At 38.4% G+C, this 16,156-nt stretch overlaps 1 protein-coding gene across 5 annotated transcripts in view; it reads right to left on the bottom strand.

The window, feature by feature from the left end:
- Positions 1–16,156, bottom strand: part of GRIK1 (glutamate receptor, ionotropic, kainate 1) — a 415,343-nt gene that overhangs the window by 45,759 nt on the left and 353,428 nt on the right. For 2 of the 5 annotated variants that reach the window (XM_011926464.1, XM_011926465.1), the window contains exons 8-12: positions 15,565–15,672; positions 13,286–13,330; positions 7,889–8,002; positions 5,632–5,835; positions 4,164–4,387 (exon numbers count right to left, since the gene is read on the bottom strand). In XM_011926464.1, the coding sequence (XP_011781854.1) occupies positions 4,164–4,387; positions 5,632–5,835; positions 7,889–8,002; positions 13,286–13,330; positions 15,565–15,672 (695 nt within the window). The remainder of the gene's footprint in view (positions 1–4,163; positions 4,388–5,631; positions 5,836–7,888; positions 8,003–13,285; positions 13,331–15,564; positions 15,673–16,156) is intronic. The other 3 variants (XM_011926463.1, XM_011926466.1, XM_011926467.1) reach the window with 2 other exon arrangements.

Here is a 16,156-nt window from a genome sequence, read left to right as displayed (position 1 = left end):
TTTAGGTCTTTCTCTCTGGAATTCTGAGTGACTTGTGGAGCATGTGGTCTGGTGAATATTAAACAGTGACATGATGCTGTGCTTTAAGACACTGGCTTTCTATAAGGCAATAGACCTACCTGTTGCCCGGATGTAGACATTTCAGCTTGGAATTTCTAACACCTGCGTAAAGATAGCCAGTGTGACAGCAGTGTCAGCATTAGGAAGTCTGGTGAAAAGATTAGTATATGACCTACACCAAAGATAATCTGAAACAGCTATCCCCAAATGACTCTCAAGAAATCAATACTGATCTTTACTAACATGATAGAGAAGGGAGCAAACGTGCTTAAACAAGTGCTTAAAACATGCTTAAAACAAAACTTTCATATAGAAGAGTAGTCTTACGTTGAAATGTGAAAGTTCACTTTAGGTTTATGTTTGTTTCTGCCCGGCTTACACTTGAATGGAAGATATAAAACAAGCTCACACTGAAGTTTTCTAATTAAGGGACTAATTTTTATGGCTGAGAATGCACAGTAGGCTGCATTGAGGAGAGAAAAATCCATTCATCTTTCAAGGGAGAATGCTGTATTGAATTTGTAATATAATGGTTGGTTTTGTATTATAACCATAGAATTTACTTTTAAGGGTTTTCTAGATTTTTTTTTTTTTTTTTTTTTGCCAAATGTCAACTTTAAAAATGTCCATTTTTTAAGAAGACAAACATAAATTATAAAATGTAAGCAGACATTCTATCTGGATATTTGATCTATTTAAATTGTTTATGATGGACATAATTTTTTAGTGTTAAATATTTTTCAAAAAGTGGAAACATTTAGAAGAGTAGTCTTACGTTGAAATGTGAAAGTTCACTTTAGGTTTATGTTTGTTTCTGCCCGGCTTACACTTGAATGGAAGATATAAAACAAGCTCACACTGAAGTTTTCTAATTAAGGGACTAATTTTTATGGCTGAGAATGCACAGTAGGCTGCATTGAGGAGAGAAAAATCCATTCATCTTTCAAGGGAGAATGCTGTATTGAATTTGTAATATAATGGTTGGTTTTGTATTATAACCATAGAATTTACTTTTAAGGGTTTTCTAGATTTTTTTTTTTTTTTTTTTTTGCCAAATGTCAACTTTAAAAATGTCCATTTTTAAGAAGACAAACATAAATTATAAAATGTAAGCAGACATTCTATCTGGATATCTGATCTATTTAAATTGTTTATGATGGACATAATTTTTTAGTGTTAAATATTTTTCAAAAAGTGGAAACATTGCCAATCACAAAACTAAAACCCTGACATACACACTTATTAAACGTCATAGTGATTAAATATTGTTTTCCTTAGTTTATCCTACCGATGTCTACATCTTCATAAGTTTAATTCAGTTCAACAAATAATGTTTAGGCACCTTTCTAGTGAGGGCATTTGCTTAAATGCAGTGATGGGGCTTTATTTTTCCCCTTTGAAACTATGTAAGAGGATACAATTCATACCGTAAATTCCAAAGTCTCTCTAGAGCTATCGATAATCATGAGATTTACTGTTTTTCATTTCCACTTCCCTAACTTGGAATGCAAACCACTAAGGTGATAACTGAGGGTACAGAGTGGCGGAGTTCATGGTCTCAAACTATGGTGGTAGGAAGTAAAGGTGAATTGGTACATCTACTCAACCAGAATTTTGTTTTTGGGAATCAACTCTAAATATATATATATTTGTGGCTTTATGAAGCAGAAGCAGGGGAGGATTCTAAGGTGTAGAGAAGGCAAATGTAGTTGGAAGTAGAGTCTTCATGACAGTACACTTGTGCCCTGGAGGGAGTTCTTTTCTATATTTCATCACCACACTGTTTCCAAGTTTGCATTGGATGCATAACACCTCCACTTCTGAACCAAGACCAGGGCAAGAAGGCAGTGGAAGAGGAGATAAGAAGAATAAGCTAAATAAGGAAGGACGGGCTTATAAATGATACTCTCGGTAAGTAGAAATACCGAATAGATTGCATTGATGGTGGTAATGGGGACACTATTAACTTAATAGAAATGAAATGAGTGAAGTCCAAAAATATGGAGGTCTGGGTCACCAAGAGCTGTGGAAGAATAGACAAAATAAAGAGAGAAAAACTACTGAATAGTATGCCATTCTGACATACTCTGATGACTTAAATAAGGAGATTTAAGTGCACAGCTGGAGTCAAGTGTAAACGGGTACTTTCAGCCTATGTGCTTTGTGAGAACTTTCGGATGCTGCTGGCATTTCTTCTCCCACTGGCTTTGGTCAAGTCATGTAACAAACGATGTATTTGCTCATCAACATCGCCTTGCCTGTTCTACTCGTTAACATCACTGCCTAGACAGAGCCTCAGACTGTGAAATATGGAAACTCACTTTTGCCCTGCAAAATGTGGAAACTACTGTTGCCCTGGGCTGCGTGAATCGCTCTACCATTCCTAGTATCACCCAACAGGTATGGGCCTCCGGACAGAGGTATGCAATAACGAGTAAACACAAGATTACTTATTAGAAGGTGCTTCACCTTAGGATAGTCATTTATTAAATGGCCATTCCAAGGCAATATTAACTTCACTGAGGAGTCAGTAATGAAAAATACACCTCCAAAGGTAAACAATTTATTTTTTGAAAATTTTATACGCAAAGAAATATTGTCTTTGTTTCGAGCGTGGTTTCTCAACCTTGGTGCTATGGACATTTTGGAGTGAATAGTTCTTTTGAGGGGTGTCTGTCCTGTACACTGCAAGATGTTTGGCAGCATCCCTGGACTCCATCCGCTTGATACCAGTAGCACTCCCTACTCCCAGCCATGACAACTAAAAATATGTTTGTAGACATTTCCAAATGTTCCCTGGGGAACAAAATCCCTCCTAGTTGAGAACCACTGATTTAGAGTATTAAAAATACAAAAGGATACTATCCCTATACATACTGTCAATATTTTATTTTCTGAAGTAAGGCATACTGAAAGAGAGCTTTGGTCAGTAAAAGTATAAAATCTGAACTTTAGTAATGGTACATTTTATAAGGCATAGAGAACTTTAAAACATTCATTTTGTATTGAATGTATAAATACCCACACGTGAGAGCCCATATCGATTCAGTTTGAGTGTGTCTGCCTTGTGGATCTTTAAAACCTTCCCAGCTTGGGTTATTTTCCCAAGCTTTCTTTATAATTACACCAGGGAAAGAGTTACCTGGCATTAATCAAAACCAGACAGTGGACAATGACAAAGAGCTAGCATGAAGAAATATTTCTCTTAGAAATTCCTGGAGGGAAAACAAAAATTGATTAGGGAAAAAGTTCACTGAGTTTTGTTGAAAGGTGAAAAAGATTGAAAACAAGTAGGGACTTACAAAAGCAATTATTTTTTACATGGTTTATCTAGGGATAGCAAATGTTTAAGCCAACAGAAAGACAAAATAGCTGTTTCAAATTTAGCATCAAAGGTAGTCAGAAAATATGATCTACTGAAAGGTATAAAAATCCTTTAAGGAACTGTGTAGAGCAAAATGGTTAAATATAGAGTGAAATCTCGTAAAGTAAAACCTGAACTGAATCATCTTAATGGTAGCACAAAGGTTTCACGCCTCCAGGCTCTGTATGTAAGCAACCTTTCCTTTCAGCATTATTTCTAGAATGCTCTTTAACTTTCTAATGCCTTTAAAAATAAATTTAATAGAAGTTTTAAAGTATTTTTCTTCATTCCTAAGGATTTCACAATCTTTTTACTCCAGTGTTTTTTATTTGCTATGATAATTCTTTGCTAACTTTTTTATGTTTTGCTTATCCAAATATTCTAGCGGTCAAATATCTGGAGACGATTTTACAATTCCTATGGAAACATTTTACACATCATTTGAGCCATTGCTTTTGTTATAAATCAAGGAAAATGGCTAAATAACCATTTTATGTCGCTTGAAATAGGGATAAAGATAAACTAATATTAAAATTTATCTTCTTTTAAAAGTAACTTTATAAATAATTAGAAAACATTCATTTACAGAATGGCTTTTATATGGAAACCTTCCAAGAATAGAACACTAGGCAAAACTAAAACTACACTTTAAAGTTCTTCATTTTTGTCTGCCTCTGGGACATACAGAAATCTAAGACTGACCTACACCTCTTGTGAATTCAGTGGTTCTCAAACTTACCTTGCAATCACAAAGAGTACACAACTGACTCCCAAGCAGGCTAAGAGCACATACATCCAAATATCTGGAGACAGGGGGTTGAGGAAGGAGAAAACGCCTGGATTGGTACCATTGGGCTTCCGGTAGAGAATGCTGATGCCTAGGGTCATGAAGGGTTTGGAGAAGTCAATGACTTTCTCCCGCACGTAGGTGATGGTAAGAGGAGCCACTGCCAGGTCAGCCCTCTGCAAAAGCAAGTCCAAAATTGTCAGCTTAGTCTAGTTTCTTTGCAAATGTCTGAACTTTTCCTGGGTACTCCTGATTCTTATTCCCAACTCTAAATTTTTCTCACTCGTGAAACTCCTGAGATGATTGGTGCTAATACAAAAACAGTCTATTTACACAATTACGTTTATGAAACAGTATCAGCAAAGAGAAACCAGAAAGCATAAAATACACACATACATACACAAACATATATAAATCATTCTGGAACTAAACGAAGACAAAAATGCAGGAGGATGTCTTTAAAAAGGACATGTGAAAAAAAGAAGGAATGAGCAACTTGGTTGTACTATTAATTGACATGATGAGATTTTGCCCTGAGCTGAAAACTTTACAATTCTTTTTCTTTTTTTCTTTTTTTTGAGATGGAGTCTCGCTCTGTCGCCCAGGCTGGAGTGCAGTGGCGCAATCTCGGCTCACTGCAAGCTCCACCTCCCGGGTTCCCGCCATTCTCCTGCCTCAGCCTCCCGAGTAGCTGGGACTACAGGCGCCCGCCACCGTGACCGGCTAATTTTTTTGTATTTTCAGTAGAGACAGGGTTTCACGGTGTTAACCAGGATGGTCTCGATCTCCTGACCTTGTGATCTGCCCGCCTTGGCCTCCCAAAGTGTAAAACTCTTAGTTTAAGAATCACTCAAGTTTATGTTCAGTCTGAAAGAAGGACCCACATGATATGGTTTGGCTCTGTGTCCCCACCCAAATCTCACCTTGAATTGTAATAATCCCGATGTGTCAAGGGTGGGACCAGGTGGAAGTAATTTGATCATGGGGTAATGGGCTCTGGTGATTATGAGTGAGTCTCATGAGAGCTGATGGTTTTATAAGTGTCTAGCATCTCCCCTGCTTTCACTCATTCTCTCACCTGCTACCCTGTGACGAGGTGTCTTCTGCCATGATTGTAAGTTTCCTGAGGCCTCTCCAGCCATGAGGAACTGTGTCAATTAAATCTCTTTCCTTTATAAATTACCCAATCTCAGGCAGTTCTTTATAGCAGTGTAAAAACAAACTAATGCACCATATATTTTTATCATTAATTTTTATCTTTCCCTTCTGAGTAAGCAAACTCTATTTCTAGGTTGTTTGCTATGCTTCTTAAAAAAATTGTTATGATTCAAAAAAAGGAAACATTTCTTTGTCATCGTTTTTTCCTTTCTTACTTTCTCTTATGCGTATTTTCAGATATGTTAGAAGTACTGTTACTTACATGATCTATGAGTTCCTTAACCATCCCGTTCCACTCCCCTTTGTCATTCTGGGCCCCGTATTTGCCATCCGGAACTAGTTTAACATCATAAATGAAACCCAGGATATTTGACAATTCTTTCAACAGGTCCAGGCAATAACCTTCAAATCTGTCATTTCCATATAGAGGCTTATCAGATTTCCTGTACATAACATAGGGTTCTTCCTAAATGAAACAAAGCAAATATGAAAACCCTGTTATAATGAAAGGAAGAATTTATCCCATCAGCAGCTCGAAGATGTGAAATATTTGGTAATGATTTTGAAGAGCTGAGAGTACTGAAGTCATTCACTCATCTGTCTGCTTACGTCCTCTATAAATACAGAACACTTCCTATATTATAGTTTCTTTTCCTTCTCCCTCTTTCGATGGGAGCTTTTCCTTCCTCTGTGGAGGGTGCGGCTGTGCGGGAATGGTGTGATGGATACACAGTCACATTTAAACATTGGGTCTGAGAAGAAGGAAGGCGCAGAGGGCAATGGGGGCCCAGATGCCTGGCCACGCCAATACCCAAGCTTTTTTTGTATGACCCCTCACCTTTCTGGCTTTTTTTTTTTTTTTTTTTGACGGAATCTCGCTCTATCACCCAGGCTAGAGTGCAGTGGGGAGATCTCAGCTCACTGCAAACTCCGCCTCCCGGGTTCACACCGTGCTCCTTTCTCAGCTTCCTGAGTAGCTGGTACTACAGGCACCCGCCACCACACCTGGCTAATTTTCTGTATTTTTTCAGTAGAGACAGGGTTTCACCATGTTAGCCCAGGATGGTCTCGATCTTCTGACCTCGTCCCGCCTGGGCCTCACAAAGTGCTGGGATTACAGGTGTGCGCCACCAAACTTGGTCCTGGCTTTTATCTAAGAACCTCATGACAGAGAAAACTATATCACCAAGTATTTCCTTTCATTCTTTGCACCTCCTATCTATGACTATTCTCATTTCTTCATCTAAATTTCACCTCAATTTCACTAGTCACTTATGATTTATATATTTTGATTGGTTTCCTTCAGGGTAGCCTATTCCAAAGGCCATTTCTATGTCTTGTTTTATCATCTTTCCCAACTTCTTTTTTGAAATCACCTCAAATCTCATATCTGGTCATTCTCTGAGTATACACGTACATCATCAGTCCCCTCTCCTATAAATGATGGACATTTCCCTACTACCATGCATCTATAACTTGTTAATTCTCATTTGACTGAATGAATGCTCATTTTGTTTTATAAAATTATAATAGTAGCTATAGTACTGACATATTCTTTATGTTTAGGTTTATCCTCAAACTGATAGTGGGGTCATTCAAACACAATAGAAAACCCTATGTTTTCATAAGACAGTCATAGAGAAAGCGGTAATCAGAAGAGCAAACCAGTTTTTACTTTGGATGAACAATTCTCACAAGTTCATAATATCAACAATAAATTGATTTGACATTATGGACTGGTGTACGGCAGGATGTCTGCAAGTAAGGATTTCAGGGAGGACTACTCATGCCCAACTCCCTGGAGAAAGGAAAAAACAGAAAATAAGCAACTAGTAGCTGTACAGTGGCTGGATGGGGCATGACCAGGGCTCTAATAGGAGGCAGGACTTTTCAAGAACAGTTAGTAAAGGAGCTGTGTATAGAAGTGTGAGCAGAGCAAAGGGAGCTGAGGGAAGTAGGGGTCTGATTTGGCAGCAAGTCATAGACACACAGGCAACAGCCTCTTCGGGAAACCTGCACCACCCAGGACTGAGGCAGGAGGGAGGAAAGAATACTCCTGAAGCTCAGTGCAGCTGGACCCTAGAAACAGTGCTACTGATGGGCAGAAGCTATGGTTGTAGAAAGTCAGAGGTTCTGAAAAAACTAATAGCAGTTGGGAGGGAATGGGAGAAGAGCTTCTGTTACCTCTCTTCCCCCACTTCCCTAGTCTCTTGCTAGGGTCTCCACATGGTTGAAACTAACCAACAGCCAGAGAGCAAGGGAGACCAATTGGGAGGGGACAGACAGCGGGGCTGAGTAGGACTGACAATGGATTGGAGGTGGGAGATCTTCAGAACAATGTTGGAAGCTTGTAATTCAATCTTATTGTAAGTACATACAAACATAGGCTTTTAGTGTTCCAGTTAAAAATAGACATTTGCAGATAGAAGTGTTGGCATGAAAAAGACAGTTGAGGAATACTTCAAAGCCTAAGGCAGGAGTCTGGATAAGACACCCTCAGTTCCATGAATTCAACTTACCAGAATGGTGGTGACAATGAGTGTTCGATTGGCCAGTGAATCAGTAATATTGCTGGACTTGTCTTTGTTGCTGTCCGTCATGTTAAGCCCACTGTTGGAATTCCAAATCCCAATCTACACAGAACACAGTACATCAGAGGCTGCTGGCTGTCAGTGTGGCATTTACACCAAAGAGAGGACCCTTCTCTACCAGGAATGGGCACAAAAGCTCACAGTTTGGGACACCAGGGCATCACAGTGGAAGCTACTAAACGTGGGGAAATGAAACAACGGAGGAATGAATGTGTAGACAAAATAGGATATATCTATGCTACTGGGGACGGGGTAGGTGGAGGTCTTTTTCTTTTTAATTTAGTAAGCTCATTGTTCTTTTTTAAATTAAAAAATATTTAAAAATTCTTAAATGAATATCAGATTTTTCTTCCTATATATATTTGTTGAGTATCTACTTATGGGCCGGGCGCTGCTCTAGGCATCTGAGGACTAAACAATGAATAAAATATATAAGAGTTTCTTCCCTTGTGGAGCTTACATTCTACTTATATAAACCTTAGGCTGCCAAAGTAGTATCACTAGTTTATTTAAAATTTATGAATAATGGGGTGAAGGAGCAGGTTGAATGGTGGAGAGACCAGGCATAAAGGGAAAGACAGTGGGGTGTCGAGGCTCATGCCTATAATCCCAGTGCTTTGGAAGGCCAAGGTGGGAGACCAGGTGTTCAAGACCAGCCTGGGCACCAGAGTGAGACCTGATCTATACAAAAAATTAAAAAAAAAAAAAAAAGCCAGACATGATGGCACACGCCTGCAGTCTCAGCTACTCAGGAGGCTGAGATGGGAGGATGGCTTGGGTCCAGGAAGTCAGGACTACAGTGAGCCGTGATTGCACCACTGCACTTCAGCCTGGGTGACAGAGCGAGACACTGAAAAAACCAAAGTAATTTTTTCTTTAAAAAGGGAAAGAAAAACGGAAGAAAACATGTCATGTGCATGAGAAGTAGACTAAGTTCAGGGCCTATCTTCTTTGAGGAGGCAAAGCTAGGCAAAGAGTGCCTCTTGTGAGCCCTAGCAAGACTCTGTTCATCTCTCTGTCACAGCAGCTAGCATCTTCTGTTATGATTTATCATTTACCTCTCTTGTCTGTCCACTTGGTCATGAACTACTTCAGTGAGGGTGCTCACTTTTACTGCTCACTGATTTTACTGTCACAAAACCAACCAGGGCACCTGGCATTCAGTAAAGACCATTACTCTTTTTTAAAAATAATGATCCGCAATTTTCTCCAGTGGCCAAGTCACTCCTGGGTTGTGAGGCCGTGTAGAAGTATATGGATTCATTTAGCCCCTGTGGGAACCCAGAAGAAGAGCCTTTGAGATTTTGAGCTATTTTTCCGAATCTTTCTTTAGGCATTTACTGCCAGCCTCACGTGGTGGCCTGCAAGTATGTTTTAGAGCCAGGAAGACCTTGTTGCTGTGTGTCCTTGAATGAGATTCTAATCTTTCTGAGCTTCAGTCGATTCTTTACCTATAAAGTATTTCACAGGAATAATGAGAAGATCAAATAATCAGATGATGTATGTGGAAGAGTTGGTGTGTGTTGTTAAGAGCTGCACACGTAGTAACAAGAAAGGACATTGAAACGACTGCCTCAGTCATTTCTTCAACCTTATCCTGTCATGAAGGAATTTGGACTCATTTTTTAAAAAATTCAGAATCTGATAAAGTAAAAGAGCTATGACAAGTGGAGGAAGTTTAGGAACATGAACACTTACTTGGACCTGCTCTGAGATGGACAGTGTGGAGCTATGCTTGGTCCCTAAATATGTTCCTCCAATGGGAAGACAGATGGGAGTGTTAGGCTCCATCCTCCTTTGCTTTTCTATTTCTTGACTCTGATGTACTGCCTATATTTAGCAGCTGGAAATTCATCTAGCTTGACAAGTATCCCTTTTAGAGACAGCAATGCTTTGAGGAAGTTTCAAGGACTATTACACGTTCACACATCAGTGTAAACTATTTTAATTTCAGTTTTATTTCCTGTACTTAATGAGGGTTAGTTGATTGGAGAAATAAAGAGACAGGTGTAGGTAAATGGGGGAATGGGATAGTTTTTGCATTTGAAAATATTGTGATCCTGTCTGAAAAGAGGTGTTTGTTGGGTTCTAGGCTGTACTCTTAATAACCGTTCAACATTTCCAGGATCTAGTGTGATGAGTATCACCTAGAATGCACATTAGACATCTATTGGTTGAATAATCTTTAGCTTTCTTAATTTGGCTTTAGACTCAGGAAAAGTAGACAGCATTTTCTTCTTTTCCTTCTCAACCTCCATCCCTTCTTCTGAGGCAGGGACCCTTGCTTCTAGGAAAGTAACTCAGGCTAAATATACCTGTCTATTGATTTTCATCCAAGGCTGTGCTTTAGGTTGTGAACAATTGATTCCTAGCTCCATGAAGAGTGTGTGTAAATTGGGTCCTGACTGTACTTCTAATTAAACCTTCACTTAGACACTGAGGAGAAGGGAATCTAATTTTTAATTAAGTAAGTATTGAAGGGTGGAGAAAATGACTGTTTTTAGCCACTTGATTAAGTGATAGGATTCATTCTCTTTAAATCTTATTTCTATTAATGTCAAGTATGTGTGTGTTGGAAGGAACTACCATAATATTTGAAAACGACAGTGTTCAATGGCCTAGCAATATCACTGTCTTGTAAAATAAAACTTGAACTTGTAGACAAATACACCCCACAGCTTGATGTCTGGTTTTTCTTTCTTTTGCCATCTGCACTAAAAATGCAGAAGCTAAGAATCATTGCTGCTGTCGACCCGGTCAACTAAGTCCCAAGTTTAAACTTTCCTCCTTAAAATGAGAAAACAGTGACCATTTTTTTCTCTTGTTATCTCTACAGAGGGACCTACAGAAGATCCTTTAAATGTAGACCAGAAGAGTATCAAAATATAGTAAAGGTCAGGCTATTCCTGGGAAATATACAGTGTATATATGCAATTTGAATGACTTCAGTCTTCTGTTTCCAAACTTTTAATCAGCAAAACAGAATTGTGTGTGTGTGTGTGCACGCATGCACATGTGTGCAACTGTGTCTTTTAAACCCAAGTAGTCAAGTGGCTTTATCTGTTACTTGAAGTAAATGAATATGTTGTCAGGAAATGGATGTCTCCCTTTAAATAAGTCACATCTCATGATTCATGTGTGCTGGAGAGAGGGGTGAAGTTAAGAATATGCCTGGACATTTGACATTTCGGTCCTGTTCTACGACTTAGGAGGAGTGCCTCCAGGGGGTGGAACCTCAGTTTTCAAACTTCATAGTGAAAGCAGATAGCAGTCATTTAACAGTGAGAAGTAATGGAGGTTGGATCAGTTACTTGTGGGGAGGAGCACTCTATATCTAAATTATCTGGCCCTGATTTACTTCACTTTGTAAGCTGGCACAAGGGAGCAGCCATGTGTTATCTAGGACAACTGAGAAAAGCATCTGAAAATGAGTGCCCAGATGACAGTAGGCAAACTTTTTTAAAAAAGTGATGCAATAAAAAGGGCGTTCAGAGAGTGACTAGTATCTATCTTCTAAACCTAGGCAGTGATTCATGTAAACTCAGCATCTAAAACGGCTGAGGGAAATAATCAGGTATCTGGGGAAAAGATAAAGGTTTGTGTATTTCCTGTGTTACGAGCCTTGTATCACACATATTTTAGTGAGGGATGTTGTAAAGATTGCTACCTCCCTCTTTTGGAAAGAATTTCGGGTGAATAATACTATTCTAAAATAAGTCAGAGTACTGAGGAAAGCTTTTGGAATTTAAACATGATGGAGGTGAATTTTTGTTTTAGTTGGAGACTTCTGGAGAAAGTGTGATGTGTTTGTTGGGTCTGACTGTGTCGCCTGTGCTGGAACTCAGGTTACCGTGAATTTCTGAAGAGGAGTCATAACACAAAACAGCACACCACGGTATATACAACTTACAATACAGGAACATGATGGGCCACCAGGAAGGAAGAGGCATGAAGGCGTGGAGGATCAAGACCAGAAAGTTACATCCCCGGGGAGCGTGTGTGGCTCTTGCAGCTTAGTGACAAATAGAGGACATCCCCCCTCCCCTGTATATAATTTCAAAGATTGGATTCCATTCCCTAGGATATTTGTGTTAGATTAATTCAAAGTGCCCAGAGTCTCAAGATGGATTAGTGTAACAGGTTTTTTTTTTTTTTTTTTTTTTTTCTTTTTCTGGGTGCCAGTTAGGTTCATCTATTTACCAGTGAAATTGTAGTGAGGAAACCAGATCACCTTCTACATGCACTTAGTAGCCTTGTTCACTGAAGATTAAAACAAGGCTTTTAAACCTGTGCTCTGAAAACTTAAAAAGAAAAAAATTTTGAATTCATCACTGAGTACTACTAAGAGGGAGACAAGGTTTTTGGCTACAGGGAGAAACTTGTATACACTTTCTGTGACATAGCTGATAATTTGAAAGATGAAAGTGAACCTGACAAGTTGAACAACCTGAAGCAATTTAAGATCTATTCATCAGTCCATAGATCTTTTTTTACCAAGTAGTTTTAGAGAGACAGAGACAGAGAGGGAAGGAAGGAGAGGAGGAAGAGAAAGAGAAAGAGGAGATGAAAGAAAATGTTTGCTTATCAGGGGGACCTTTCTCTGATTCAAATGTTTTTAACGTCTCATATTTGCTTATATAAAGCTATGCACATTTATTGGCAACATGGCATTGTATAATAAACTATAAAATAGTGGGTGTTATAATTCACAAGATAATCTCATTTCCTTTCCAAGGTCCCTAATGTTTGTATCCTCTTTAGAACTGTGGCTCTAAAACAAATTGCAAGACAGTATGCTCTGATGAAGATGTCGTGCAAAACAAAAGATAGCTCATGAGAAAAGGAAATTTCTGAAAATGGTTCATATTTTGTGGTGGTGACATTGGAGGAGATGTCCTAGCACTCTGACGCTGTAGCCTATTTGACTAGTCTCATGGATCAAATCTATTGTTATTTTTATCCCCCTTAGGGAAAATATTTAGTGATTTGAGAAGGAATATAAGTAGGTCAGTGTCTCCTTCTGTTACAGTTACCTGCTTTCAATCCTAACAGAGACTGATCCTGCCTGGGAGAAACAAAAATAATCTTGGGGCAAATATTTAATCCATCATTATTTAATCCATTGCAAACCTGTTTTCAATTCACAGGTGATGTTGCTGAGAGAGAGCATATTCAATCACTCCTCCTCTCTCTTTACATGGAACATCCCCTCTAAACCGCAAATGGAGAGCTACAGGTCTGGCAACATTGGAAGGACGCAGGCTTTTCCAATGACATTCCCCATCCCACCCCCAGGTTTCCTGCAGGTGTTGTCAGAGTACAAACCTTCTTCCACACTTTATACAAGTGTTTAGACACTTCGCCAGCAGCCTTGGTTTTCAGAGAGAAAAATAAAATAAAAATAGCACTTAATTAAAATGGAGAGTGACACCCAGAAGGAATCATGGTGTGTGAGTGCTTAGAGTGTTACAGTTCCCACCCATTGTTTGGAATTTGCATCTTAATTCAATATAAAGCCTGACAATAGGAACAGCAAAGAGATGAATCAAGACTTGTGTCTCACTGAAGTTACCTGGTGGTAAGACTCAATTTTTACTTTTCCTTTTGCACACCAAAAAATGCTTTAAAGTGCTTTTCAATGTATACAGGTATGCTGCAGTGTTAAGGGTCTTCAGTGTTCCTTAAGAAGACCCTTTTAAGGCATGGGTAACAAAAATCAATCAATCAATCAACCAGCAAATCAATCAATACACACACACACACACATATAATTCCTAACCAAAAGAAGAAGTATCCTTGATGACTTATTCTTTGATTATAGGTTTCCAGGCAGTAGAAATTTGAGTGAAAGTGAGAATGGGATTTTTCTAATAATTTTCCCTATTGAATCCAAGAGAGGCTGACATAAAAAGATTGGGCATTTCCTCCCTCGGCTCCTGAGAGAGACGTCTTGGCTTCCCTCATTGCCTTAAGGCCCAATCAGCCTTCTCAGGAATTGAGCTCAAGACACCTGAAGAAAGAAAAGTTACTGCAAACAATGAAGAGATAAGAAACAAACACAAAACACTTTCATCTAATTCGATTTTGCCTTTGATGGAAAAACACCAATGCAATGTGCATAATATTACAGTGTGTAGGTAGCTGTGAAAGCATAACAATAGCTCTCCATCTATTTCATCATTCACCTAGCCAAAAAGATGTTTCCTTAACAGCTTTTCTTCCCCCTGCAGTGCTATACGTAAGAGGAGAACAGAGTGGGGAAAAGACTCGTGCTTCAAGAAGCAGACATTTTCTTTAAACAATTATAGGCTTTTAGATGATAACAAGTATTTTTTTTCTTTTGTTCCCTCCAGCCAGCATCCCACACACACCATTGTGGAGGCTGGCTGGATGTCTTGTGCTCTATCAGAGGATGTTAGACCAACAGAGGGGCAAATCAGAGTGAAGAGGAAGCCAGAAGGTGGGAGAGGCATTTTTGAAGTGAGAAACCTGCATGTATAATATGTACCCTCAAAACTGCAAACTAATTATTTTCCTCAAACATTTCACACCACTGGGTCACCTTCTAATACATTCAGCCTAAATGATCTTTGTTCCCATTAATTGAGAGGGAGGGGTAGTTAGCACCTGCAAAAAAAATGTGTCCCACTTAACAAAAACAAGAAAACAGAAATGAAAACCTTAGCTCATTTACAAAAAATCAACCCAACTAATCTAATTAAGCAAGCAATCGATTGTTCCCAAAGCCACTGTTATATTAAGCACACTGTCTTATTCACTATAGTGGGAAAAAAATGTCAGATTATAGAGTTTTCTGTTGGGGTGATTGTTTTGGGGGTTTCAATTGTTTTTCTATAAGATTCTCAGTGTAAAATCTTCAGATTCTAAGTGTTAATTCCAACGTATAGTCATGAATATTAAAATTGGCATAATAAAATATACTGAGAAGCCAAATTCTTTTATCATTATTATTTAACCAAATAGTTTACATTGGTATTACTCTAAATAATCACTAAAGTAGAACTTTAAACATGGAGAGATTCAGAATTACAATTAAAATAACCCTAAAATGAGAACCCAACATTAAAATACAGTTTTTTGATGTTTGTCCTAAAATTAAGAATGCAAAGTTAATTTGCTCCAGTACATCTCTTCTATCCTACTTTATTGTGCCTGTCACCAATCTCAAAATGGAATGAAATGTGCAATTAAAATTGATTTCTGGGTAACCCTTGGATGCCATTCCATCGATAAACCATTGACAGCTTCTGCTTTTCCAAGTCTACACTCAATTTGTTAAAAGCTTTAAGACATGGGCCTAATGACACCCAACTCTAGGGTTATATATGTAATAATATAAACACACTTGCTATATAAATGAAGCACAATATAAACACTAGTTAGCATTGCTATTACTAAGACATGAAATTTAAGAATCTAGCACATCAACTTCTATCCGCAGATAAAAGAGATTTAAAAACTGGATGTAAAATAACATGCTGAGAGAATCACTTCATCATTCACTTACTTGTCTGTGCAATTTAGTAAAAATGCTTGAGCAGTGCTCATTTGTTATTTTATTTATTTATTATTAAGGAGGTTACCTTTTCAGTTCCTTCCTCTTTGAGACTAATAATGTCCAGATCAAAATCCTTCCTCAAGCCATTGGTTTTATTAAAGGTGATATGCCCAGTCAAGCCATCCCACCGAGCCTGTGGACAAGAAGAAATGTGGCTGTTACTGTTAAACATTTATCCTAATTCCTGAGACCATCAAAATTATAATACCTCAAATCCATCACAGTATCCAATTATTTGGTTTCATCATGCTGTTATAAACCATTGCACTGGTTCAGCAACATGATAGCAGAACATGTCATTTTATTAGCACTCATTTATTCTGTCAATTCTAACACCCTAACCCAGTCAAACCTGTCATCATGGCTACCTAAATGGACAGTACAAAGAAAACTGCTGTAAAATAGTCTGCACGTAGAATACACAAAGTCTGACAAATCACAGTATTCTGTTTTCCAAGGTCCATTCAAATTCCTTTTGAGATATGGCTGAGTGGAAGTGAGTCCTTGCTTTTTCTTTCTCTGTGAAAAGAATATAGACCAATATAGTCCAATGACGTATTGCAGAGTTTTTAGGCTGTTGATGACTTAGCGTGTCTGTGTCATTTGGGCATTGTAAT

Source organism: Colobus angolensis, unplaced genomic scaffold (assembly GCF_000951035.1).
Source record: "Colobus angolensis palliatus isolate OR3802 unplaced genomic scaffold, Cang.pa_1.0 Scaffold69, whole genome shotgun sequence".
NCBI classification, from domain to species: Eukaryota; Metazoa; Chordata; class Mammalia; order Primates; family Cercopithecidae; genus Colobus; species Colobus angolensis.
The sequence above is the reverse complement of the archived record's forward strand: the minus strand, read 5'-3'. Positions and strand labels throughout refer to the sequence as shown.